This window comes from Equus quagga, chromosome 1 (assembly GCF_021613505.1).
Source record: "Equus quagga isolate Etosha38 chromosome 1, UCLA_HA_Equagga_1.0, whole genome shotgun sequence".
NCBI lineage: Eukaryota > Metazoa > Chordata > Mammalia > Perissodactyla > Equidae > Equus > Equus quagga.
Genome location: NC_060267.1, coordinates 147,469,780 through 147,496,268, shown reverse-complemented (window position 1 = coordinate 147,496,268; position 26,489 = coordinate 147,469,780). Strand labels below are relative to the sequence as shown.

General features: G+C 42.3%; 1 protein-coding gene across 1 annotated transcript in view; it reads left to right on the top strand.

Moving 5' to 3' along the window:
* The window catches only part of STAC (SH3 and cysteine rich domain), a 151,235-nt gene that overhangs the window by 80,840 nt on the left and 43,906 nt on the right, over positions 1-26,489 (top strand). Inside the window, exons 3-6 of the mRNA XM_046650575.1 lie at positions 12,865-12,965; positions 14,570-14,651; positions 15,755-15,870; positions 22,730-22,799. Coding sequence (XP_046506531.1) covers positions 12,865-12,965; positions 14,570-14,651; positions 15,755-15,870; positions 22,730-22,799 — 369 coding nt within the window. The remainder of the gene's footprint in view (positions 1-12,864; positions 12,966-14,569; positions 14,652-15,754; positions 15,871-22,729; positions 22,800-26,489) is intronic.

Below are 26,489 nucleotides of genomic sequence, written 5' to 3'. Positions count from 1 at the left end.
GATCAGGAATAGAGAGGCAGGGGACAGGTTGCAGTATTGCATGCGGTGGTCAGGGTAAGCATTGTCAAGAAGATGAGATCTGAGTAAGACTTGCAGAAAGTGAAAGACCTCTGGAGAAAGAGCATTCAAAGTGAAGGAAACAACTAGAACAAAAACTTAAGGCAGGAGCATGCCTGGGGCATTTAAGTAACAGCTAGGTGGCCAGTGTGGGACTGGAGCAGAGTAAATAAGGAGCAAAGAGGAAAGGGAGCAGAGATTTGTGCAACTCTGTAGGCCATTGTAAGGACTTTTGCTTTTACTTTGTAATTAGAGGACTTTAATTATATTTGCAAAGGGTTGGTCTGGCTACTATGTGAAAAATAGACTTTGGTGGATGGGACAAGGATTGAAACAGAGAGAAAAGTTAGGATATTACAATAATTCAGGTAAGATGTCCAGATATAATAGGAAGAAATGGGAAGTGTCCAGATTCTCAATATATTTTAAAGGAAGTACCCAGCAGGATTTTTTGCACATCAGCTGTGTGAGAAAAATAGGAGCCAAAGATGTTTCCAAGGTTTCTGGTCCAAATAACTGGAAGAATGGTGTTGCCATCAACTGAGATGGGAAAACCATAGGTTGAATAGTTTCTGGCGTTTGTGTCAAGGGAAATATCACTAATTCAGTTTTAGAAGTGTTAACTTTGAAATGTTTACTTGACAACTAAGCAGAAAAATGTCAAGTAGTCAAGTGGCTAAGTAGATCTGGAGTTCTAGAGTCTTGTCTAGGCAAGAGATATAAATATTGGCATCATCAGCATATAAATAGTATTTAAAGAGATAAGATCTGCTGATATGACCCAGGGAGTAAGTATGGACAAAAAAGAGGAGAGGACCCAGGACTGAGTCCTCTGCCCCTCTAATGTTTAAAAATTGGGTAGGAGAGGAGGAACCAACCAAGATACTGGGAATAGTGACCAGTGCGGTGGAGGTAAGCCAAGAAAATGCATTATCTTAGAAGCCAAGAGAGAAAATATGTCAAAGAGGAGAGAACGATCAGCCTTGTCGAATGCTACCAGTAGATCAGCTGTGGGAAGAACTTAGATTTTTGGATGTAGCTGGATCATGGTACCTGGTATCCTTGCTGAGAGCAGTTTTGGTGGACTGGCAAGAGAAAGCTTCTAAAGTTTCCTTGTTAAGTATCACAGAGACTCATTTCAGAGGTGTATCCTTCATTATATTATGGAAGTATCCCTCTCCCACGTTTACTAATAGTTTAAATCAGAATGAGATGTCTATTAATCTGACTAATTAGATTATTAGCTATTTCTAATGATGAATAATTATATATATGTAAATTATTCAGCATAAAAAGAAATGAAATATCAAAATATTGATACATGCTGCAATGTGGATAAACCTCAAAAACATACAAAGTGAAAGAAGCTAGACACAAAAAGTCACATGTTGTATTTCAATTATATGAAATATCCAGAATAGGTAAATCCATAGAGACAGAAAGGAGACTGCTGATTTCCAGAAACTGGGAGAAGAAAGAATGGGAAGTAATTGCCTAATGGGTTCAGGGTTTCCTTTTGGGGTGATGAAAATATTTTGGAACTAGACAGAGGTGGTGGTTGCATAACATTGTGAACATACCTATTGCTACTGAATTTTTTACTTTAAAATGGTTAATTTTACGTTGTGTGAATTCTGCCTCAATAAAAAAATACTGGGGGGAAAAGTATGGCCCACAGGACAAATCTGGCCCACTGCCTATTTTTATATAACCACAAGCTAAGAATTGTTTTTACAGTTTTTAATTGTTGAAAGAAAATCCAAAGAAGAATAATATTTCATGACACATGAAAATTATATGAATTCAAATTTCAGCGTCTTTAAATAAAGTTTTAAAAGCCATGCCCATTTGTTTACTTATTATTTATGTCTGTTTTCATGCTACAATGGCAGAGTTGACTAGATGCAATAGAAACTGTGTGGCCTGCAAAACCTAAAATATTTACTCTCTTGCCCTTTACAGAGAAACTTTGCGGGACCCTAGTCTAACTCCTCAGAAGAAAAAAAATAGCCTCCTAACTCTACAGCCAAGCTTGGCATTGTGAAGGGTTTTCTTCTGGAGAGATCCTCTACTCTTCTGTCAAAATCTCCAGAGTCTTTGAATATAGGTGTTTTTCAAAGAAGACATTGGGAGCTATCTGCCTTCCTCCTGGTTATGTCTTCTCTTGATTAGCCTCCAAACTATGGTTAAAAATACTGTACCAAATGATAAGGAATTGTTTCTAGTGCTGCAGTGAATGTCATAAAAATATCACCAATGGCATGCTCAGTGTGGCAGAGATGGGTACCAGAGAGAAGGACAGGAGAGTATTTCTGTCCCCTCTCCCTCCGGAGGGGGTACTCTCCAGAGAAAGCTAACCTCCACAGTTCTCTCCAGCCCTCAGCCTCTTCTTTCTCGCCCATTTCCTTAAAATCAAAGTAGTGAATGAGGGCCAGGGAGGGACCCACCAATGTCTGTAGAACTGCCATTCTCAGTTCTGACAGCTTGTCCAGTATCCTTGCCGAAGCTTCCCAAATCCTAGTCTGATCTGAAATGTGAAATGTGATGTCTCAGTTGCCCATTTTTCTATAACGTGAATGAGAGTGTGTACTCGTTCGTTTTTGGTTTGTTTTTTTCGTTGTGCTGTTTTATTAAATATTCTCTCCTCACTGTCAATCCTTTCCCAGTGTAGCCCTTTGATTCAGATCCCTGGGAGATCTCTCCAGAAGAAGACCCACCTTTGCACTGTAGACGTATTCCTAGAAAGCTGAGGGGTCGATTTTGTGCACACTGACAGCTCATGCATGCTTTAACCAGTACTTCTAATTCTCTCTGTTTGGCCATGGCTCTTAAAACTTTTAGCAATTTGGTCTGCTTCAGGTTGTTAGAGGTCCTTAAACAATTAACTTATCACATTAATACATAAGCAAAATATAATTATACATTATTATTATATATAAATGTTTAAGTATTATTTAAATAAAAATATTAATAGATTTGGGGGCCAGCCCCATGGCTGAGTGGTTAAATTCTGTGCACTCCACTTCCGGAGTCCCAGGTTCGCAGGTTCAGATCCTGGGTGCAGACCTACTCCGCTCACCAGCCATGCTGTGGAGGCATCCCGCGTACAAAGTAGAGGAAGATTGGCACAGATGTTAACTCACTGTGAATCTTCCAAGTATTTGAGCAAAGTTTTACAAAGCAAGGATCAACTTGCTTGTTTGTAAACTGAGCTATAAGGGAGGGGTTTGGGTGTAGTACACACTGGAGAGTAGAATGATGTAGTTAGACTATGCTCTATCTGGGTCACACATGATCAAATCCTAAATTTGGAATGTCCAGTTCAGCCTTAAGGAATCTGGAAATCAGAACCTCAGGGAAAGTCACTATTCACTGTTGCAGGTGATGCACCTTCTAGCCAGATCACCACTTACTTTGGCATGGTGAGTTATACTTACCAAAGAGAGGGCCCCTTGATATTCCCAATTTATGATCATGACGCCCCTTCTCAGATGGGGAGACTGAGGCTCAGGGATCAAGAGCCTTGTCCAAGATCTCAGAGCTAAGGACTACTATCTAAAATTTGATGCCTTAGGCACAACTTTTCCACCCCACCATGATATCTTTGTTTATCTTATATATTATGTATTCATGTACATACATACATATCCAGATATGAATATACAAATATAATACAAATTATGCATAGAAGCTTTAATAGTTATCATACTTTTGTACTTTTGTATTCTTACATTTGTACTTCTCTACCCTGGCTCCTCTCTTCCTTTTAAAAGTGTCAACCAAGAGGAGAACACTGTTTTTATTAAGGGCACTTATGACATCAGTGTCATTTTCAAAACAAAAAATAAGTCCCTCAATAAGTGCATACAGACCTAGAAACAGCAGAGTACACTTATATTGGCTAATGTGTTTGCAGAATTGACTCCTAATGCATTATTAATCATGTAAGTAATCACCAGCTTAGAGGGTTTGGGAATAAAGTCTGCCATGGGAAGGACTCTTTATTTCCCACGGTTTCTCTCTGCATGTTTTCAAGGGCCTGCACTGGGCTCTGGAGCAGTAGAGCCCGTAATCTCTTATGCGTGTCTGTTACATGGACGCACATCTCTACAGTGGCCAGCTCATCCTGAAAACTCCTGTTCACATTCATCAACTATGAGAGCCTATTTGTAACCCACCACAAATGGGATCAGAATGCCTCTTCTAAAGAGAGTATTAAGGCAGGAACAGTGATGGACCCAGAATCTTCTTAGGAAAACTTTTGGTGCCTAGAAACTCCTTGCTCCTTCTCCTCCAACCCTCCAACCCCACCCTCATGGACGGTGATTATATACTTGTGCCTTTATTTTATCATTATCAGAGACAGTCAAAGCTGAGAGGACCATAAATGTCCTTCTAATTCTACTTTTTCAATTTCAGCAGAAGAAATCCAGGCCAGACCAGCGTAGAGGTTTGCCGATGTGCAGATTGCTGGTGGGAGGCAGTGGGGAGAGGGCAAGAGAGTTGGGCTTCCGAGTTGTGTAGTCCTGGACCTTATTCCTGCCTCTTCTTCATGAATTGCATATCCCTGGGCCCCAGTTCACTACCTGTAAAAGAAAGAGAACAAAAATCCCTACCTCGCAGGACGTAGGAATAATAACAGCAGGGGAAAGTTCCAATACTGAGCTCCACAGCTACAGAGTTACATACTCACCCAACGCAACATTTGTTCACTCTTTTCCAGTAAAGTTATCTGTTACTCCTGCCTCCTCTAGTTAAAATAATGTTTTGCATATAAAAGGTAATATTTATTAATAAAATGAAGAAATATTCAGGAAATTGCCTAACACAATGCGCAAGATCTCAATAATTTTTAATTCCTTCCTGCCTTCTCTCCTTCCTGTAGAATCAGAATGAGAATTCAAGTTTCTGATTTCTGTACAATGTTCTTTCATCTCAAATGTGTGTGTGTTTGTATTTTCACTGAAAAACTCCTTCAATCTTAGTTCTACTCATTTTGTCCTCCATTCATTTATCTTTCTTTCAAATCACCCTTTGTCCACTAGAAGGGATAGAATCACGCACAGTGACTCCATTTGGCTTAGCTGCCTTCATGTGGCTTCAGAATCTTAGAAATGTCTCCATATTCTTATTTGACATCAAAGAGAATTAGGGAATAAAAGTAATGGGAATACATCCCATGTTCTGTAAGTATTATTTTTAATTCCACTATGGAATGTTGGCATCTCCAAATCTTTCTGTGAATATTGAGATTTTGAAGCCACAAGTTTTTAATAATGGCACTAAAGAGAGAGAATTTCTGCATTCTTGTCCCAGGAATCGAAATTCCACGTGTGATCATTCAGCCCATCATTTATATGTGTGAGGTCAGTTGTTTTGCATTGCGTCAGTACCTGAAACCATGGCTAAATTGTTATACTTACGCACTCCCATAATCAGGTATGTTTGGGTATAGAGTAGCAGACACTTCTGGGTTATATATATGAAGTAAATGCAATATTAGAAATCTGAGGCATCTCTCTGTCAGGGTAACGTACATTCACAGAAGCTATAGTAGGTCATCTGGGAGCCATAGCAGGAACTCATACCAGGAGGAAGCAGAGGTCAGTGTAGGTGGTAGCTGGGAGAAGTCCGCAAGCAGAATGACAAAAGTCAAGGGGTGCAGCTAACTTGATTCTGGTCCAGATAGTTGTCAACATCTGCTTTGAGGAGGGTATGAAAAGCCAGTAAGAGAGACGGAGAGAGTGATTTCCAGAATTAGCTTTCAGCCCACTTCCTAGGTCAGGTAGGCATCTAATGGAACAGTCTATGACCTGGAATGCAGGCCAGGAGCTTGGCGAGTTCGGAGTCCTAGTGAGCCAAGATGAGGCCACATTGGAGCATTGGTATGAAAAGCAAGACCTATCAGTTGGGAACCCATATAGCAGAGACCTGCAGGCAGGCTAGACCTCGGTGCTCAGACAAGCCCTCAGGAGTCAGGAAGTCACAAAAAGAAATCTAGCTCTTTCCATAGTATGAGCCTCAGCATTCTTACCTTGGGCACTTCTCTGGCCCAGGCCGGGGCAGGTTGATCACTCCTGATGGACAGTAACATAGTTTGTGCCAAGGACTTTCCTGGCCACAGAGGTTCCAGAGGGGAATAAACCAGTGTTCCATGTCAAGGGTCTGTTGTGATAGATTCTCAGGGAAGGGTGAGAGAACAGAGAGTGGCAGGTCCTATAGTTGTAGAAGGAGGGAGGCTGTATGTGCAAGTGGCCTTGGAAAACACTCTTAGGGGATACAAGAAGATGAGAGGCTGTTTAGCAGTTGAACAAGAGAGGCAGCAGGACAGTGTGAGCAACCCTCGAGAGGCCTGATCCAGCTACCCTTGCCAGGAACCGCAACTGATCTGGTAAAAGAAAGGAGGAGACCAAGGTGGAGCATGTTGAAAATGAAGCAAGGAAAGAAGGCAGAAGTTGCATCACGGAGGGCTTCTCAACTGATTCCCACGTGACTCTGTTTCATTCCTTGTGTTAGTGTGTATTCAAGGGTAAACACCCTGTGAATAATGCTAGTTGCATTATAATGCCTGTTTTTATTATCCACTAGAGCTTTTGTTATAGCCTTTAGTTTAAAAATAGTAACTCTGCCATCTTTACTACTATTTGCAGAGTCCCTAGCCCTTTAATGCCTCTGGTCTACCCAGGGACCAAAAATTCACCCACTGCTTTTGCTCTCATCTCTCTAGCTTTGAGACCCTTCTGTGACATGGGCTTCTAGCCCTCTCTAGAATCAGCCACTCTTTTTTTTTTTTTTTAAGGAGGATTAGCCCTGAGCTAATATCTCAGCCACCAATCCTCCTCTTTTTGCTGAGGAAGACTGGCCCTGAGCTAACATCCATACTCATCTTCCTCTACTTTATATGTGGGACGCCTGCCACAGCATGGCTTGACAAGCAGTGCATACGTCCGCACCCGGGATCCAAACTGGCAAACCCCGGGCCACAGGAGCAGAATGTGCGAACTTAACTGCTGAGCCACCAGGCCAGCCCCTAGGCTCTGCCACTCTTGATGCAGGCATCCCTTGCAGTTTCCTCTCCCAGCCATGGGTTTACCACTGGAGGTTGAGGGGAATCCAGTAGCTAAACCTAGAACACGGGCCTGGAGAGTCTTTGGCCTATCTTACCTGTGTTTACCTTTGAATCATTTATAGATATTTTATGTACTCCAAGAAATATTTATGAATATATTTATATTCTTATTTTTATATATATAGTTCTATATTTTTTAAGTTTTTTTCCCAAACCATAGTAAAAAGTCTTTTTTATTTTCTAATTTACATTAATTTTAATCAAATAAGTTGCGGGCGTAATTCTATAGTTGTACAATCTAGAAGCAAACTAATTATTAGTAACAATTATAACCATTGTTCCCTGCTGATTTAAGTGCCATACTATGATTACATTTCTTTTCTTAGGCAAGTTTATTTTTTATTTATTCTTCATATTATTTTTATACATAAGTGATTTCAATTGTAAACCATTGTTTTATCCTTAACTCTGAGACGATATGAAATTTGACTAAGCATTAAGCAAAGCCTCGATGGCAAAATCCTATCAAAATGAGTCTGCCCAACTGTTTTACAGATATATATGTAATCAATTTCATTTAAAAAAAAAAAAAAGAGCCTGTCACCCAGTTCAGTCGATTCAGCCATCTGCATTGAGAAAAATTCCTTCAATATTTTCTCCCCTCATCTATGTATAGACCTCTTCATTCGTTAGAGCCGCAATACTTGGTTTTCTGTGGACAGGTCACTTATCCATAGTGGTAAATGATACCATGCTCATAAAACAGCCCAGTGCCTGACAGTTAATCAGTGTTGTATTGGCTTGCATTGATCCGTTCCAAACTCTATTTGAATATCATAACTAACATTCTTAGCAATTTTCAACTGTACCTCATAAAGCTATCTTAGACTTATCCCAGAGGTGCAAATCCCAGAAAAGAACTGATGGCTTATGTGATGTGCTGGCCCCATGTTTTCCCTACATCTCCACATACCAAAGACCACATTGTTTCAAAGCGCTGACCTGACCCAGTTTTCAGCAACTTCATTTTTTATGCACTTTTTTTGACAGTTCAACATGAGAATAGTTTAAAGATGGTGTCAATGGTACTGAAAATACTACAATGGATACTGCCTTGCTTCAGAAAGGCAACCACTTTCATCCTCTTTGTTTCTTCTGACATTTATTTCACTATTTCTAAATGCTGTGCTTCTCCTACTACGTATTGATTAATCAAACATTTTTCAGCTTCTTGCTATAGAAGATGAGGATTCATCTCTTGCACCTCCAATACCCCTTGCTTGTTCCCTTTTTTTTTGCTCTCACCTTTACCAAAGAATTATATGACCATCTTTGCTCCCTTGCTTTCATCTTCCCAAGTAATTTTATCATAATTTTGTGCTAACTAGGTGACCAATTTATACACTATTGTGACTATTGCTAACTTCTGGTTCAAGTATCACACTATGATTACATTTCTTTCCTTACACAGGTTTTATATTTCCTCAAATTAGAAATTGCCTTCCTCATTTCCATAACTTTTCATGCGCCTATAATTGTTTTTTTCAAATGCTCCCATATATCTGTCAAATGTTATATCTATTATAAAATCCAAACCTCAAAAGCATTGATAAACTTTTAAGTTCCATTTTTCCCCAAGTCTGCTGCTTTCCTTCATCTTGCAGCTCCTATCTAGGGCTATTGCAGAGGCGTCATTTGGGCGTGTCATTTCCCTCTCCTCTGTGTCAGTCCTTCTGCTGTCCACTGGGTCTGATATTTGCCTCTTCCTTGATTTTCTCCCTCATCTTTCTAAATCAAGTTCTTCAGTAGTTTTCTAAGAAAGGGTATGTGGAAAGTAAATATTTTGAATCTCTGAAGATCTGAATATGTATTTATTCTGCCTTCATACTTGTTGGTGATTTGGCTAGGTATAAAATTCTAGGTTGGAAATTATTTTTTTCTTTCAGAATTTTGAAATTCCACAGTTTTAAAGCTGCATGGCCTTCTTGTTTCCAAGTCGCTATTGGGAAATCCAATCTTTTTCTCTTTTACTAAACTCCTCACCACATCTCCCATTGCTTTCTACCTTCCAAATACGTGTTGAACTTTCTTCTACTCTTGAAACTTCTCCCAGTAACCTGGTTATTTGGGTTATACCATTTTTTCATTCTTGGACTATAATTTTATTGGAGTTTTTATGTGAATAAATGGGAAACCAGTGTGGCCAGTCCACCATTTTTACTCAAAGTCCAGTGACATCTTTATATTTCCAAGTATTTAAACCCATGCAGACCCCTTTGTATATATTTTGACACTATTACTATTAGAAACCCTGAGAGTAGTTAGTACTATTCCCGTTTGATGGTGGGACAGGTAAGGATCCAGGAATGTTAGTATTGTTCTTAAGTTTAAAGAGCCAGCACAAGACAGATTAAAATTTAAAATCATGTTTTTCCCACTCTGTTGAGGCATAAGGGTCACATTAAGTGATGCCTTTGAGAAGGAGGTCACTAGTAATAGAAGAAGTAAGACCATAGCTCCCCCATAGCTTGCCACAGTAACTAACAACACTGCTGTGATGTGAATTATTCCTTTGAACTATTCTCTGAGCCACAGAATACACACTTTCCTCTTCAATCACCTTGTTCTTCCACAATAGGAATTGGAACACCTAAAAACAAATAATTACTGATGGTCTGACTCATACCAAACATTGGAGTGTATTAGAACAGACAAGGAAAACTGAAATTGTGGTGTTCAGGTCTGAAGGAAAATATACCTTAATATATAATGGTGCTATTTCAGAGTCCAGCACACAATGAAATAACTTTTCTCTTTGAAGCTTTTACTTACGTTCTCACATAGGGCACAAATAGCATTCTCTAATTTGAAAGCAAAAAATAAGTAATTGCTTTTGAAGTTCAGTCTTTTGAAGGCATTGCAGCCTTTCAGCTAAGTGGTTATTCTCAAAAAGGAAAAGAGACTTTCCAACTAGTATTTATGAACAAGTACACATACCCAGTAATTTATGGTGTGTTTATGTCACTTTGACTTTCTATGGTTATAACAGCAGACGTGCTTTGTGTTAAATGATGCTTTCCTGAAGGGAATTTTCAGGTAACACCTCCTGAAGGGTGTTTAGGTCTTTGTCCAGTCAGAAGTTTGCCTGTTGCTTTTCCCAGCTGAATGTCAGGTTCTTGTAGTCTCTCATTTCATCATCTAATTATCCCCAAGTGCATCTTAATGTAGTTAAACAACCAAAAAAAGGGGAAGAAATGCTTGAGCCAAGCAGTGAAAGAGTGAAACTAGGCAGGACCTCCTCTGATCTGGAACAAATCATTCTTGGACTCTCAGGCTTCTCATCTGTAAAATAAAGCCATACAGACAGATGATCTTCAAGCCCTCTTTCAGCTCTTGAATGCCATTTCTACACCATCAATGAATCAACTTCCACTTGTTATCTAAAGTAGTCACCACTGTTTCAATACTTATGTGACTATGAAAGATTTGTTCATTAGTTTATTTAATACATATTTATTTGGCATAATACTCAGAGCTGGGTATACAGTGGCAAATGAACGGACTCAGCCCTTAGCCTCATTGAGTTCATAGTTGAGAGGGAAAGGTAGACCAAAATAAACTTAAATAAATAATAATTTTAATAAGTGCTATGAAAGATAACAAGAGAATGCTGTCAGAAAGAATAATAGGAAAAATATAATTTAGACAAGGGAAGGTAAATGTTTCCAAGAAAACTTCATTGAAGAAATGACAGGAGATCGGAAGGGTGAGGAGTAGCTAGCTAAGTAAGATTGGTATAAACAGCATTCCAGGCATATGGGGCAGCATGCATAAAGACCGTAAGGAATTAAAGAGCTTGTGCATTCAAAGAACTTGAAGAAGGCCTTGTGGCAGAGCATAGCAAACAACAGGGGGTGGCCTGAGATAAAGGTAAATATGGGCTCCCACCAAATCATACAAAGTCTTGCTGAAATCGTGAGCATTTTGTATAACATCAGAAAGACAGACAAAACCTACTGAAAGATGACTAAGCAAGAGAAGGAGGTGACTCAAGTATACTTTTAAAAGATTACTCTGGTCACTGTACAAACATGGAAGATGGCAAAATGGATAAAGGCAGTTCAGTTAGGAATTGGTCCAGACAAGGGATGATGGTGGTTTGGATGAGGAGGCAATGGTGGAGAAGAGAGTGGGTTTTACATATCTTAGGCTATCCTCATTTTGCATCTATGGTCAGCTGTAATATACAGTGAGATACCTGTGGCATCATGTCTCATGGTATATGGACATATTAATTCCTATACCTCCACTGAGATATAGGGAGTCCCATTGCCTCTCCTAGTGCTCTTCTTGGGCAGGATTCCACATGATCCAAATCTGATCCACAGGAAGTACTCACACATTCTTTTCCTGACAAGCTTTTAAAGTGCAGGCCTTGCCTACACAACCGTCTCTCCTCAGTAAGCTGACAGGACCACTGGTCATCCACACCTCTCACTTTTATACTTTCCCAAGCATGAATATGGCCACAGCTGTGTGTCCCACAGACTCCAGGGGCCATAGGCCAAGCTTTCCAAATAGTCTCCTCAAAACCCCTCTCAGTAGGACTAAGGAGAAAAGAAAGCACCGCCATCCTACTCATTACGTTAGAGGAGTAGGGATGGACCTAATAGGGCCTCAACAACTGTACAAAGAAATCCTCTCCCCAATCTCCCAGCTCTCTTCCTCTTTTCTAATATATACTTGATATGTTTGGTCATCTAAGAACTGTAAAGTCCATTTTGGCACCTCATGTTTGAGGCCTCCTTGGGAGCCTACCACCTCACTTCCATGTGGCAGAGCAGATGACACCTATTGTCCCACATACTCTTGTTCTGGACTAAATGGAGACTGAAAACATCCCATGTTAACATCCCCTCCTAGACTCCATATAACCACTTTCTAAATCAATAAATGCAGGTGTCCAACACCACTTCCATCTTCCTGAAGCTCCCATACCCTTCCCTCTTGTCTGTCCTCCCAGCGCCTTTCCAGTGCTGCTGCCTTGGGTCTTAGCACAGCAATGAGGTTGCCGAGATGCCTCTCTGCCTCTCCTCTCCTCCTCTGCCTTCTTTCTTCTCACCCTGTTGTGGCACCTTGTCCCAGGAGGCTAAGTGACTCACTGCAGCAGTGGTTTCATTGCCACCCGCTTCCTCTTCCTCTGTCCCCAGGCAGGAGCTGGTGTCCAATTGAGCCTTCTCTCCCCTACTTTAAAGTGCCTTCAGTCCCATGTTCACAAAGACCATGCTGTTCCCCCTTTATCAGTCATTTTCCTGAGACTTTGTCCAACAGCTCAGACTCTGTGATGGGAATTCAGGTAAAAATGGGGAAAATTTCAGGAGTTGCACCACTCGGCAAGACATATAGAAGAGCAGAAAGGGGTGACCTATATGAAGAGCAAAGGAAGTGGAATTTGCTAGTTTGAATTGAGAGAACCATGAAAGTGGAGGAGGCTGAGATTTCCTGCAGTAATGAATTGGAAGGATCCAGGGGAAAACCAGAGCTGATACCTTAGGTAGAAAATGTGGGAGAAGGTAAAAGAATCTACTATAATATTTTGTCCACTTTGAAAGCTTATACAAAAGTCACAGGGAAGAAGTACCTGGATTGTGGGAATAGCAACTTTTTCAGGGATTTCATACTAGTCACCAAGAAATGGTTGGTTATATCCTAACCAAAGCTCACCGTATATCTGACAGGAACAAACGCTAAGCACGGACTGCGCTGCAAGGCCTGTAAGATGAGCATCCACCACAAGTGCATGGACGGCCTGGCATCCCAGCGGTGCATGGGCAAGCTGGTAAGAGCTTGTGCAAGGAGTGAGCCCCAAAACCCCCTGCACAGGGCACCTGTATGCCCTGATGGGATTACTTCATCTAAACTCCTTTCCTGCAGCGCCCTGAGAAGTGGACACTAGGAAAGTCGCCCCAGAATCCCTAGCTGGCCAACTTGGCTTCCTAGTTGGCATAATGACAGAGAAGAGGAGGAGCTTTGTCAACTTAAAAGATGAATGCCCCACATGTGAAAAGGACTCAGTGTCCTTAAATAGGGTGACCAACTTGTTCTGGGTTGAAACTTTCTCAGTTTTAGCACAGGAAGTGCCACACCCTGGAACTGTCCAGGTTTTAAAAGTGAAAGTCATCATCCCAGGAACCCCCTTAGCCCTATGCAAACTAGGATGGTTGGTCACCCTAGTGCTTAATGGACTGACAGCTCACTGGGTGTCGAGAATGGGATAGAGATTAACCACCACCACCACCCCCCCCCCAAAAATGGAGAGAATAATAAAACTCTTTTCCACTTTCACAGATCAAGGTGGCCAAACCAAGGGAGGTTGGATAGTCCTGGCCTATTCTGGGCTGATCATACCATTTTAGGAGTGTGGGCTTTAGTACTGGTGCCACACATTGATAAAAAGAGCACTTTTGAGGATATTTGAAATTAAGATAGCCAAAGAATTGTAGAAGGGACCAAGAATGTCTACCCTAGAAGTACTTAGGGCAGGATAGCTGTCTTTAAAAAAATGTGAGACCTCTCACAAGGAAGAGGAATTTTTTTGTCCATGGTGGCTCCAGGGCAAAGATCAAGGATCAGTAGGTACCAAGTCTTAACAATGAGAGGTAATGTCACCAAAGACCTGCCTCCGGGGTAAGTGAGAGCTCCTCCTACCCTCCGACCTCCCATCACTGACAGTGTTCAAGGAAGATACAACTTACCAAGAACATTGGAGAGGATTCTCTAATTCTAATAGGGGCTGGGCAACTAAGTTTCTTCCCAACACTGGGATATGGTAAATTGAGATGCTTAGAGAGTTCATCTCTTTACTCTGATGGCAATGTCCTCTTCTCTAAAACCCCTGCCTCACTTGTTCCCTTCCTCCTCCAATGGTGATTTCCACAAGCCAAGGCAAAGACCATGGATGAGAGGTCAGAAAAACAGAATGAAATTTAGAACACAAAGCAAATGATTCTGGGTGGAGCTAATCAGACATAGAAGTGCCTTTAGGCCTACCTCTGAGGTCTGCTTTCCCATGCCCCGGCCTTTTATGATTTTAATAAACCACAATAATAAGCTGTAGTGAAATAAATGCATGCCAGTCCATTTGTATCCTGGGAGATAATGAGGAGCCCAGACACACGGGAGGCTGCAGCGGGCTGTAGAAGGAGGAGAAACAGGACAGGGAAGGGCAAGGCTGAGGGCTTGCTTTCTGCATGGAGTGTAGCTTGCTTACTGGCACCTGTACCTCCCGCCTCCAAGGATGAATTATAGGACAAGTCAGCATTTTAAAAGGAGATAGGGAGGTGTCCCTGGAGAAACCAACTGGTTTCATTTTTAGAGCTTTTGTGTGCTTTCCTCCATCTCATCAGTGATGTTAGGCCTGTCTCTTTCTCATTCTCTCTCCAGCCAAAAGGGTTTCGGCGTTACTACAGCTCCCCCTTGCTCATTCATGAACAATTTGGATGCATTAAAGAAGTTATGCCCATTGGTGAGTTGAAACATTGCTGAGTTGAACTGGGTTTTGAGCAGCAATGTCAGCATTAATGGCTGCTATTCTCCCAGGGCTTCAAACTCAGTGGAGTGTGTTTGTGCATTTGTTTGGTGGCTGATTGGGTTATGATCGTTTGTTTATTTTGCTGAAGGGGAAACATAAAGTAGACCAAATTCACTAGGCATTTTCATCCTTTCCCTGATGAAGCTCGAAAAACACCCAACTCCCAAAGGCTGCTGATTTACTATACCTCTCATCAGCTGCATGGTAGAGTGCAAAGAGCATGAAGTGTATCATCCCACAGACCCGGCTCAAAGCCCAGCTTCCCCATTGACCAACTGTGTGCCTGAACAAGTTACGTGACCTGTCAGACCCTATAAAATGAGAATACCATGGCTGCTTTTCCTGATTGTAGAAACTACATATAAATTATATACCATTGCTTTGAAGGAACTCAGTGAATATCAGTTATTCTTCAATGAGGATGAAAAAAGTCTTATATTTATAGATATTTCTGGCTTGAATTTATTCTTTAACAGTATCTTTCAGTTTACTTCTATTTTTTCTCTCTCTCTGAAAATCTCTACTTTTTTTTGGCCTTTTTTGGGAGGAGAAAGTAAGCTTTAAACTAGAAATTTATAAACTGGAAAGCTTTTAATTAGAAATTCATGAAGTCTGGTAATGTCAAATTCTTTGGAAAATACTGGCTTCCTACTGCAAACTTCGTGTCTCAGGGCTTCGTACCTCAGTGAGCAGAGCCTCACACAAGAAGCAAAACTGGTCTCCGGGAAGAACCTTGAAATTGGAGTCCTGGAGATGAATAGCAAAAGAGGAAAACCAACCAATCAGGAAGTGTTTGGGAGCAGAGAGTCCTGGGTGCAGTGGAGGGACCTGACAAATGGGCACATGCCATGGGGGACTCATCTCCAAGGAAAGCTTGACCACAAAAAGCCCCATTTTCCCAGGGGTTGGTGGGTCTGTGGTACAGAACCTGCTTCCCAGTTGCTGCTAACCAAAGAGATGTGATAGGTGGTTGGCTATGTTCCTGCCAGTTAGTTGAGGAAAACTTTGTCTCAGATATGCTTTCTCTTCTGTTGCAGCCTGTGGCAACAAGGTAGACCCCGTCTATGAGACCCTCCGCTTCGGCACCTCCCTGGCCCAGAGAACAAAGAAGAGCAGCTCCGGCAGTGGCTCTGATTCACCTCACAGAACCTCTGTAATTGTCCTCTTCCTGCCTCAGTCCACAGAGTTCCTGGGCAGGGCGGGCCTCAGGCACTGCAGTGTGAGGGGTTCCACCTGAACGCATCATGAGAGTGGGTCTGTAGTGGGTCAGGCACCCTCCACAGGGAAACCCAAAGTGCTTTGGGCACTAAAGACTAATTTTCTGTTGCCAACACCTAGAGATCTTTGACTTTTCTCAAGAGATCATGCTTTTGGCCCCATGCTCCTTGACTCTTCCCACATACTCCCTCCCCCCAACCCTCGCACCAAAATTAGGTAACATGTCAGTCAACACATAGAAAGATTTGGCCCAAACAATGAGCAGAAGCAGGGAAGATCCAGCTGTGTCCAGTTCTCCTTCCAGCTACATCCCAGTTCAAGAATAAGCCATTTCTCACACTGTCTCAGTCCTTTCTCTCTAAGGCAAAGTATGTCCCTTGGTTTCACAGTAAATTGCCCTCCCCAGAGGCACTTGACCTGTGACTTAGTGGGGCTTCTCTCCATGAGACACTCACCCTCCCAAGCATCTCTCCTGTGTTTTATCGGATCTAAAATGAGTGTTCTGTGCATCTCTGGGATCTACTACCATCATTCTGTCCCTGGCTGTCCCAACCAGAATTTCTATAAACGCCCCCAAGATGCCACACAACTCTGCAGCACATGCGGAAGACCACCATCTCTCCTGCGGTGACAGGGACCTTCCAATTCACATTTCCAGTTAGGATAGCTTGCACTCAGTTATCAGTTCCATTGGTGCAGCCTCTGCTGGACTGGGAACTTCCAGGCAAGACACAGATGAGCCTCCAAATGGTCTATCCCACTGGGTCTTCGCAACATCAAGTGATTAGAGTAGATTGTGTGAGAAGGGCAGGGCGTACCCCCTGGAAAGGGCTCTCAGAGGCTGAGCTGAAGGAGCTCCCTCCTGGCTGTGAGTCAATCCACAAAATAACAGAGATTATAGTCTGTGTATAGATACATAGGTCAGGTAGGTGAATAAGTAGGTATGTAGGTCCTCTGACAGATGCCACATGGTTATCCTGGAAGCCATCTTTAAACTCACTGAAAGCGTGTTCTTCATGGATTCCACTGATTTCTAAAAGGGAAGAACCAAAAATAATATTTAATCTTTTTCTTTGCTATACATAAAATTGATGTCAATTAGTTCTTTATTCTACTCAACAAATGTGAATTAAGCGCCTACAGTTTACTAACACGGTAGGCGACACAAAAGAAGTGGAGGACATGGCTCCTTACCCTTAGAATTCACAACTTATTTCTGAAGACAAAAGTAACAGAGAAAAAAGCTGATGATGGTGGCATTATTTAGCGCTTTTTTTTAAATATTCTTTTATGTATCTTTTCCTATTTTTATTAAGAAGAAGAACATAGCATATTTGTGTTCAGGGTATTATAATAACTATATCATGTGAATGTACAGATGGAAAATGTTTAGCTTCAGTAGGCATTGCCTCAAAGCAGTGAGGGCGTAATTGTGACATCTGAAGATACCTGATCCTGATGATCTTCCGAGGGAGGCTATAAATCAAATTGGCAGTCTCCATGATAATGTTAATTCATTTAGTGAAAGAAGGATAGAAATGGTGCTAAATGTGATGATAGCATACGAAGTGCATATGGATAGGATTTATATTATATACAACTATGTTCTGGCTGCATGGATTGGATAATAATAATAAGAGTTTCTAGCACAGGGCCTGGCATAATTGGTACTCAATACATGGGCATTGTTGCTGTTTTATTTTCATTCAGCATCTAGCCTATAGCTGGGTTTTCTTTGAACTTGAGTTATTATGAAATGAAACAAGAGTATAATCCATCAGAAAGGCAAATACCTTATCTGAGAAGAGCATTTCCCAGAGCCCCCCTTTAACAGGGCCCATTCTCAGCCTCTGTAGGAAACCCCTGAATCAATCAAGGGCTCCACTCTGTTCTTCTTCTCAGCCTGTCTTTTCTGATGTGTCCTCTAGTCACTCCTTAAGTCAGGGTGTTCCCAGGAGTCTGCTTTGGATTGATCTTCTTGTTCTACATGCTCTTCCTGGTTATCTTTTTCACATCCCTCTTATCCACCCACTATTCTAAACTAATGACTCCCATAGGTATCACCAATCCAAACCTCTTGCACAGTGCCAGACCAGTCCTACAGTTATCTCAAAATCAGTATGTCCAAACTAATCTCATGCTCCATTGGTGATTAGGTCCCGTAATTCAGAACTCAGAAATGTAGATGAAAAGGCCCTTCCTCTTCATCACCAATGCTGGAGGTTTGAACCTTATCATCTCTCACCCAGATCATTATAAAGGAATAGCTGTGCAACTGTCTTCTTTTGAGTCTACTCTTAGCAATACCTCCAGATTTATTATCTTTTAAAGAAAGACCTTTTGTGTCCCCTACCACATTAGTATTATGCTGATTGAAACACTCCGTTGACTTGCCCAAACTCTTTAGTATGGCATATAAGGCCTGTTCCTACCCTAAAGACCCACCATCCCTTGAACTTGCCAACTTCTTTGACATCTCCATGCCATAGAACATGCTGTTCCTCCTCGTTGAAATTCTTTAAGATCCGGCTTGGTTTTTACACAAACTATGAAGAGTTCTCAGACTCCCCCAAGCATGATGAGTTGCTCCTCCCGCAAGCCTTCAAAAACTCCTTTCTTAAAGGATATAGATGATTGTATTATAATTATCTGCTTTTGCATCTCTCTCCTGAACTAGATCCTGAGTAACTATACATCAGGGCCCCATTCCTTATCCATCTCACAACACCCTAGGCTGGCATATAGTAGGCACTCGAGAAATGCTTGAAGAATGAGAAAGAATGAACAAGGGATTCTTGAAGGGATTCTCAGAATCCTCAGGGATCCATACAACACTTCTTTTCTCATGTCCTCCGTCCCAAATACAGTTTGCTGCTCTCTGGATAGACGTGCTCAATCCAATTACTAGGCCTTGCCCATGCTTTCTCTCTGCCTCTGCAGACAGCATCTCTTTTCCTGGTCTGGGTTGGGTGTCTCTTCCCTGGGCACCCATGGCAACCATTTCATTAATCTTAGTGCTTTGCATATTTCTTGGTAATTTTCACTTTTTTGTTTCATTTTTCTCTTCTCCAGTCCCTTCCTCAACTAGACTAAGCTGCTTAGATGCAAGGACTTTTTGTCCACTTTATTCCCATTACTTTATAACAGTGATTCCTCAACTTAGGTGGGTGTCAGAATCCACTGAAGAGCTTCGTGCAAATATAAAGGCCAAGGCCGTGTCCCACTTCAACAAGCCTGAGCCTCTGTGAGCTTTATTAGTTCTCCAAGTGATTCTGATACCCACCAAAGCTTGAGAACCACTGATTCACTGGGCCAGTCCAGTGTAGATTCTCGCTAAATAGGTGGTGAATGAATGAACGAACACCTTCCTCCGTCAAAATCCTTAGACTTTTAAAAAGGACCTAGAGCTGGGAATGAATTAAATCAGTGGTTCTCAATGCACGGTCTCTAGGAACATGACTCTGAGAGCATTACCTGGGAATTGTGAGAGAGGCAAATTTGTATTTTCCTCTCAGACTTACAGAATCAAAAACTCTGGGATGGAGCCCAAGAATCTAGGTTTTAACAAACCCTCCAGGTGATGTTGATGCATGTTAGAGACTGAGTTAAATTAAAGATGTACATTTATTTCCAAGAAACCAGCGCTGCCAGCCCCCTCTTCTTTCTTTATCATATTCTCTCTTGCTTGCCCTCACTTGCTCTTGCTCTGCCTCTGTGTGAACAGCTCTTGAATCAAACATTCACAGTGGCTACCAGGCTGGATCTGGAGTTTGGAGCAGAGATTCAAGAATGCTAACCATGTCCCTAACCCCATGTACCATGCTGCATCTCCTTCCTCAGGAGGGTGACGAAGGCCATTGCTGCCAACAAGTTGGTTCCCCCAAAGCCGCACAGAGCTGGCTCTCAGCCTGTAGCCATCCCCCTTACAAGTGACGACTTTTTGTAGATACTACCCAGCAATGCAAAAGAAAAACACAAACAGTGCTGACCAGAGCAGGAAGACATCTGTCCTCTTTGACCTGTACACAGAAGGGGCCTTTCTCATGTCTCTGGTGAAAGCCAACATGTCCTCATCCCACTCCCAGCGCATGCATCTCCCTTGCTTGTCTGAGGCTGGCGTTAGTGGAAGAGCAAATGGAAAGCCAGACGAGGGAGGCAAGAGTGGAAAGGAGGTCCCCCAGTGATGGCCCTGCCCTACCCACAGCGGAAGCAGAGGGCTGCTCCCACAGTTCTGAGCTCTGCTGAACTCACGACAGGGAGGCATCCTCAGAAACACACGGTCAGCAATGAACACTTTAGTCTCCACATTTTTGGCTCATGCTAAGCGGCAGCAAGAACATCTGAGAGACAATTTAAGGATGTCCACTTTGCTTTCATGTCTAAAATAGTTTTGTTTCTAGCAGTGTCTGCACCCTACAGACTGGTTTTAGGCGCAGAAAGGATAGTTTTCCGAAAGTCAATAAGGTATCCGTTCATCATAGTCCACTTAGACTTCCAGGCACTGGTTCCACCCATAAATATTTCTTGAAATTTTGCTCTGTGAAGGCATTGTTCTGAGAGCTGCAGGGAGACAAAGACAAATCAAATTATTCTTAAATATCTGTCACATCACTCTTTCCCCAGAGTCCAACTTGCCTCATTGGAAGAAAACAGAAACAATTGATTGGTACTTGAAATGGATTTTGCTTCCTTCCTGCAGGGTCAAATGATAATGAACTTCAGCCTCTTGCCATTCTCATGGTATTGTTGCGTCCCACAGCTGACGTGTTCCCACGTAGCAAAGCTCTGTCCCCCAGGTTTACTTTCTTCCAGGGCTGTGGAGCATTCGCTTTACAATGTCAGGAAGTCGCTGCCTGGCTGTTTCGAAATTGTTATGTTTCCTTTAATGTGCTTTCAAATGTTCTAGAGCATAAAAGGCTTGAAAGCTTGGGGAAGGCCAGCAGAAACCAAATTCAAAAAACTTTCTGGGAGTTGGTTGGCTAGTTTATGAATAATCTTCAATTTCATAAGATTAAATTACCATAATAATAGCAACTTTTGTTCAGAAATAGTGAGCTTCAAAGGAGCAGGGTACCAGTGACTTAGAGACCCTGTGACATTTATTGTTTTTCTTATTTCTGATGTGCCATGAAAGTAAGAATAGCTGAAAAAAGTCTTAAAGCTAAATTGTAACAAAAATCAGTCTCCAGAGGGTGGTGCAAAATGCTCCAGACCTGACTAGGAAAGCCAGGAAGGCAAACTTGCCCCTCTCTGTTAAGATATAAATAAATTATTTTTTTAAATGTGACTCTCCTCTGAAGCCCCCTAAATTCCTCTTTTGAAGAAGCTGGAGCTGGGGCCAGCCTGGTGGCATGGTAATTAAGTTCACACACTCCACTTCGACAGCCCAGGGTTTGTGGGTTCAGATCCCGGGTGCAGACCTACACACCGCTCATTGAGCCATGCTGTGGCAGCATCCCATATACAAAAAATAGAGAAAGATGGGCAAAAATATTAGCTCAGGGCTAAGCTTCCTCACCAAAAAAAAAAAGAAGGTGAAACCAAGCTGATAGAAGTTGGGGCATCTGGCCCTTTGAAAAAGGCCATTCGAAATCAGTGGTATGCTGATAAATGTTTAACCGCTGGCTGGCGTTGGAGGCTACATTGTAGCATTTGCCAATTTCCATGGTGTTAATACTCCCACCATGGCCAATTTTAAGCTAACAATGTGATGACCCTGAAGACTCTCCCCAGCACCTGTGAGTGGCTCCAGCACACCACTGATGAAGCACAGTGCTTAAGAACATGAGCTCTGGAGACAATGCCTGGGGTTTGAACCCAAGCTCCACCAAATATTAGCTCTGGAACCTAGAATATAGTTACTGATTCTCTGTGGGCTTCAGCTTCCTATCTGACAAATAAGTCTAACATAGGATTATTGTGAAGCACAAATGAAATGATACATATAAAGTACTTATAAGATAAATGATCGGTAACCATTACTATTTAGAGTGCAGGTATTATTACTATTGTTATTATTTCTATAACAACAGGATTCATTGTGTAACAACTTAAAAGTCATTCGTCGAAGTAGAAGAACGGCTATGACTTCTCTTATTTAAAAAAAAAAAAACAAGGGCAAAATAAGTATAGTCATGCACTGTATAACCTGTCAGTCAATGATGGACCACGTATACAATGTGGTCCCATAAGATTAGTACCATGTAGCCTAGGTGTGGAGTAGGCTACAGCATCTAGGTTTGTGTAAGTACACTCTGTGATGTTCACACAATGGTGAAATCTCCTAACAATGCATTTCTCGGAACCTATCCCCATCCTTAAGCAACACGTGACTGATTTTTTGCAGCAATGGAATAGCATTTAACTCATACCTAGGTAATGATCCCTCAGTAGAGCATCTTATTCCTTATAATTAATATTTAAAACTCACCTATAGAAAGAGCTATAATTCTACTGAAAATTTTAAATAACAGGATATGTTCAGGAATTCTGATTTCTCTCTGTTGTCACTTCCTGGGAAGAAGCCTAACTGTGAACTGTGCATCTAGACATTCATTTGACACTCATTGAGTATCTGTCATATGCCAAGCCTTGAACCTGCAACAGACACCTGAAGGGAGGGACAGTCCATGAGGGAACACATGGCCTCTCTAAAGTTAGCCAAACAGACAAGACAGCAATGATTGGGTTCTTAAGACAACGTCCACCTTAGTTCTATTGACATCAAAATCCCTGCTTAGTTGGCCCACTGATATGACATTGCTCACTCCATGCTGTTCCCTCTTTTCTCCAAGACTTCAGATCTTGTGGAGGTTCCTGAAGAAGCTGACGGAGGGTACGACCTACGGAAACGCAGCAACAGCGGTGAGTGAAGAAGTGGGGCATCATGCATTGCCCCCTGCATATGTGAATCACACTGGTCATCCAGGTCAGCAGGCAGAGAAAGTTGACTTCCAGTCACTCCTTCTCTGCTAGCTCTGGAACTCAGTCTGAGCAAGGGTTCAACAATCTGGAGGGAAACTGGCCATAATTACTGGTGGAATTCAGTAATTTGTCTATAACATGCCCTGAGTCTAGTTTTTTACATTCCACATATAAGAGAGATCATACAATATTTGTCTTATATCTCCTGAGTTCTCATGCCTTATGGATTTAGCTATATTGGGATTTAAGAGTCACTTCCAGACCTTTTTGTTACCACGTCATTTCCCCCACTGACCTATATTAGATTATCAAACCGTACCAGAAAGAAGCTACTCCATGCTACACTAAGGTACCTCAAACCAGGTGGGTGGGGGTGCCGGGGGGTGTGAGCCGCACACTTGGCTCCTCCCTGGCAGAGATAGCCAAGACTCAAAAACTGAGATGTGCAATCTAGCCAAACATTGTTTATTAGTATAATGTAATTTTCTAATAGCTTAAGCCCTTTTTACATTAGTTTATAAAATATTTGTTAAGTGCTAACTACGTTCTCTTGCTTGCTAACATTAAGAAAGAGCCACCTCTTAAACCCGAGCCTAAAGAAGCATCACCAGCCCATTATGGATGAATCTTTCTGAGCCTTTTTGATGTCAACAACTACGTAATCTCCACTCATTTACCCAAGAAATATTTATGAAGCCTTTACTATCACCAGCAAAAATACATAGGTCATGGGGCCAGCCCAGTGGTGTAGTGGTTGGGTTCATGCACTCCACTTTGGCAGCCCAGGGTTCACAGGTTTGGATCCTGGACGCAGACCTGGCACCATTCCTCAAGCTGCCCTGTGGCGGTGTCCCACACAGGATAAAGGAAGATTGGCACAGATGTTAGCTCAGGACCAATCTTCCTCACACACACACACACACAAAGTACATAGGTCACAAAACTGTCCTCAAGTTCCTCATAATCTAGCAAGGTTGTAGGTCCTGACTTGCAGTGTTGACTTGGGCTGAATGGGTTTTCATGGCAGAAGTTACCCCTCCGACCCTAATCCCTGTGTGGGAAGTGTGAGGATGTGCCCCCCTTGGAGAGATTTTCCACTTGACTAGACATCCCTGCCTTTTCCAGACTGGAAGCAGAAGTTCTGCATTCAATGCCAGCAGCAGTCCTATGAGGTGTCACTTCCCCCTTCTTAGCTCTAGGAATTCATTGATGTCTCTTCTCTAGTTAGAACGGTATCTCTGTGATTCCCACAGGCAGCACGTGCTTAGCTTCCCCATGACTCTCCTTCCGAAATAGCGTCAGCGTTCCCCAGGGCCCCCCAGCCAAGCCCACACACACCTGCTAAAGCGCTCTGCTGGGGGAAGGATTCTTTGGCATCACGTGGGGAAAACTATACTCTCAGATCAATGCAGATATTCATTGAGCAGTTAGCCCTACCATTAGAGAGACAAATGAGAGCATGCTGGCTGCCAGGGGGACCATACAGGGGGGCAGTAACACAGCAGGCCCACCCAGCCCAAGTCTGTCCAGCAGTACAGATCCAGCAACTTAACTTGGTCAGCAACCCCAGAAATCTTCAGCATCTGAGAACGAACTCACCAGAGACTGGTACATAAACCAGACCTGCATTTGAATGCTTCAAGTCTGGTGAGCGGCTCTATCCCCTGAGTCTGACTTCTGCCTGCATCCTTCCCCAGTGCCTCTCACCAGATCGCTGACGGCCTCCTCATTACTAACTGCACTGGACGTATTTCCTCCTTGGCCCCTCCTTGCTCTGAGGTGGACCACTGTACTTCACTTAGTGATCGTGTGGCCTTACAGCAGTGATCTTGCCTCTCTCTGCCTCAGTCACCTTATCTTTAAAATGAAGATAAAAAAATAACGTCAAACTCATATTGTGTTGTGATCTTTAAAGAAGATAATGAATGTAAATACTATCCGTACATTGATGACTCTGAAACTTCATTTCTGGCATTAGGCTTCTTTGCTGCCGCCGGATGCCTAAAGCCTGCTGGGTGTGACCATCTGAATGTGGAACAGGCAACATAAAGTTCACACACACACACACACTGGACTCCTGATTCCCTCACCCACCCGCTCACCCAAACTGGATTTTAGCCAGTTGTCCCTGCTCAGTAAATAGGAACTCCATGCTACCAGTTGCTCAGGCCAAAGCTTTTGGCATCAGTCTTGACTCCCCCTTCTTCTCACACCTCCTGTCCAGTCTGTCAGCAGATCTTATCTTATGCTCTTCAAAATCATGCCCAGCAGGTGCCCACCACTGACCTCTCTGCCTCAGCCATCTTGTCCTAGCTTCACTGATGCTGTTGCTCACCTACCCCTTAGTAGTTAAGTTGTCTGTTTGCCCTGGGGATTTCTTTACTCAAAGAAGTGCTCTTCACTGGATTTTATAATGTGAAGCATTATCTTTAGGGATCGTGGTTGCTATTCATAAAGTCATCAGAAGGTCATAAAGTGTCAGAGGTGCAGATTAGGGCCTCATTACTCCAAGTGTGACCCATCGACCAGCAGCCTGGGCATCACTTGAAAGAAAGCCCATTAGAAATGCAAAATCTGAAGCCAACCTAGGATTGCAGAATTAGAATTTGCATGTCAATCTGTGACATGAATCTTGTTAAAATTCAAGAAGCAGGATTGGAAATCATTTAGTCCAATCCTCTCCCCTCCAGTACACACACATACACACAACGCACACTGTATAGATAAGGAAACTGAGGCATAGAGTAATACATCTCAAAGACACCAAGTTGATTACTTGCCATCTCTTTTATGTTAAGGGGCATTTTCACAGCCTTATTTACAGAAATCTTTTGAAAGAACTTAGCAAGCAATAAACCTCTAAAAAGCTTTGGAGATCTATTAACTATTCCTTTGATCAGCAATAGCTTCCTTTACAATGCACCCTTGGAGGCTGGAGGGATTAATTATGCAGCAGTTTGCTTCAAAACATTTTCCTTTGATTGGATTTAATCCTCTGTCCATGCAGTTTGAGAAACAACACAGAGAAAGCAGCCTGCTCATGTGGTCCACGTCCCACCCGTCTTCTCACAGTCATGGCAAGGAGGGTGCTGGCTATTCAGAAGCAGGGTTTGGCCTTCCAGTCACAAGGAGTTCTGTATTACGTGTTTCACTTATGTTCTAAAACATACACAATGCACAGGCATTATTTCTGCCAGCCAGGTGTTATGTCAAAATCCTTTTGGAATTTTTTCCAGAAGAATATTTCCAAAGCCACCTTAGAATAGGGTACAATTCATACCCATTCCTTTACTCCTAAGAGTGTACTCTCTGCTTTCTCTCTTACAAGGTCTCTCTTGGGCGGGTCTAAGTGTTTCTTGTTGTTTCCAACACTGTTCCTGAGTGCACTAGAAATGTAAATGGGGAGAACTGGTCTTCACCTTGGGCTTACCTGCCAGAAACTCCATTCAAAGCAAGTAATGAGCAAAGGGAGAAGTGAAATCCAGGCTGCCTATTTCAGCTCCAAATGCCAAATAATGACGTTCCTGGCTGCCTTCAGTAACTGTATGTCATTATGACTGCATGCGATCATAACTTTCCTGGAAGAGAAGCAGGGGCAACAGAACATAGCAAGACAAATTCCTAGAAATA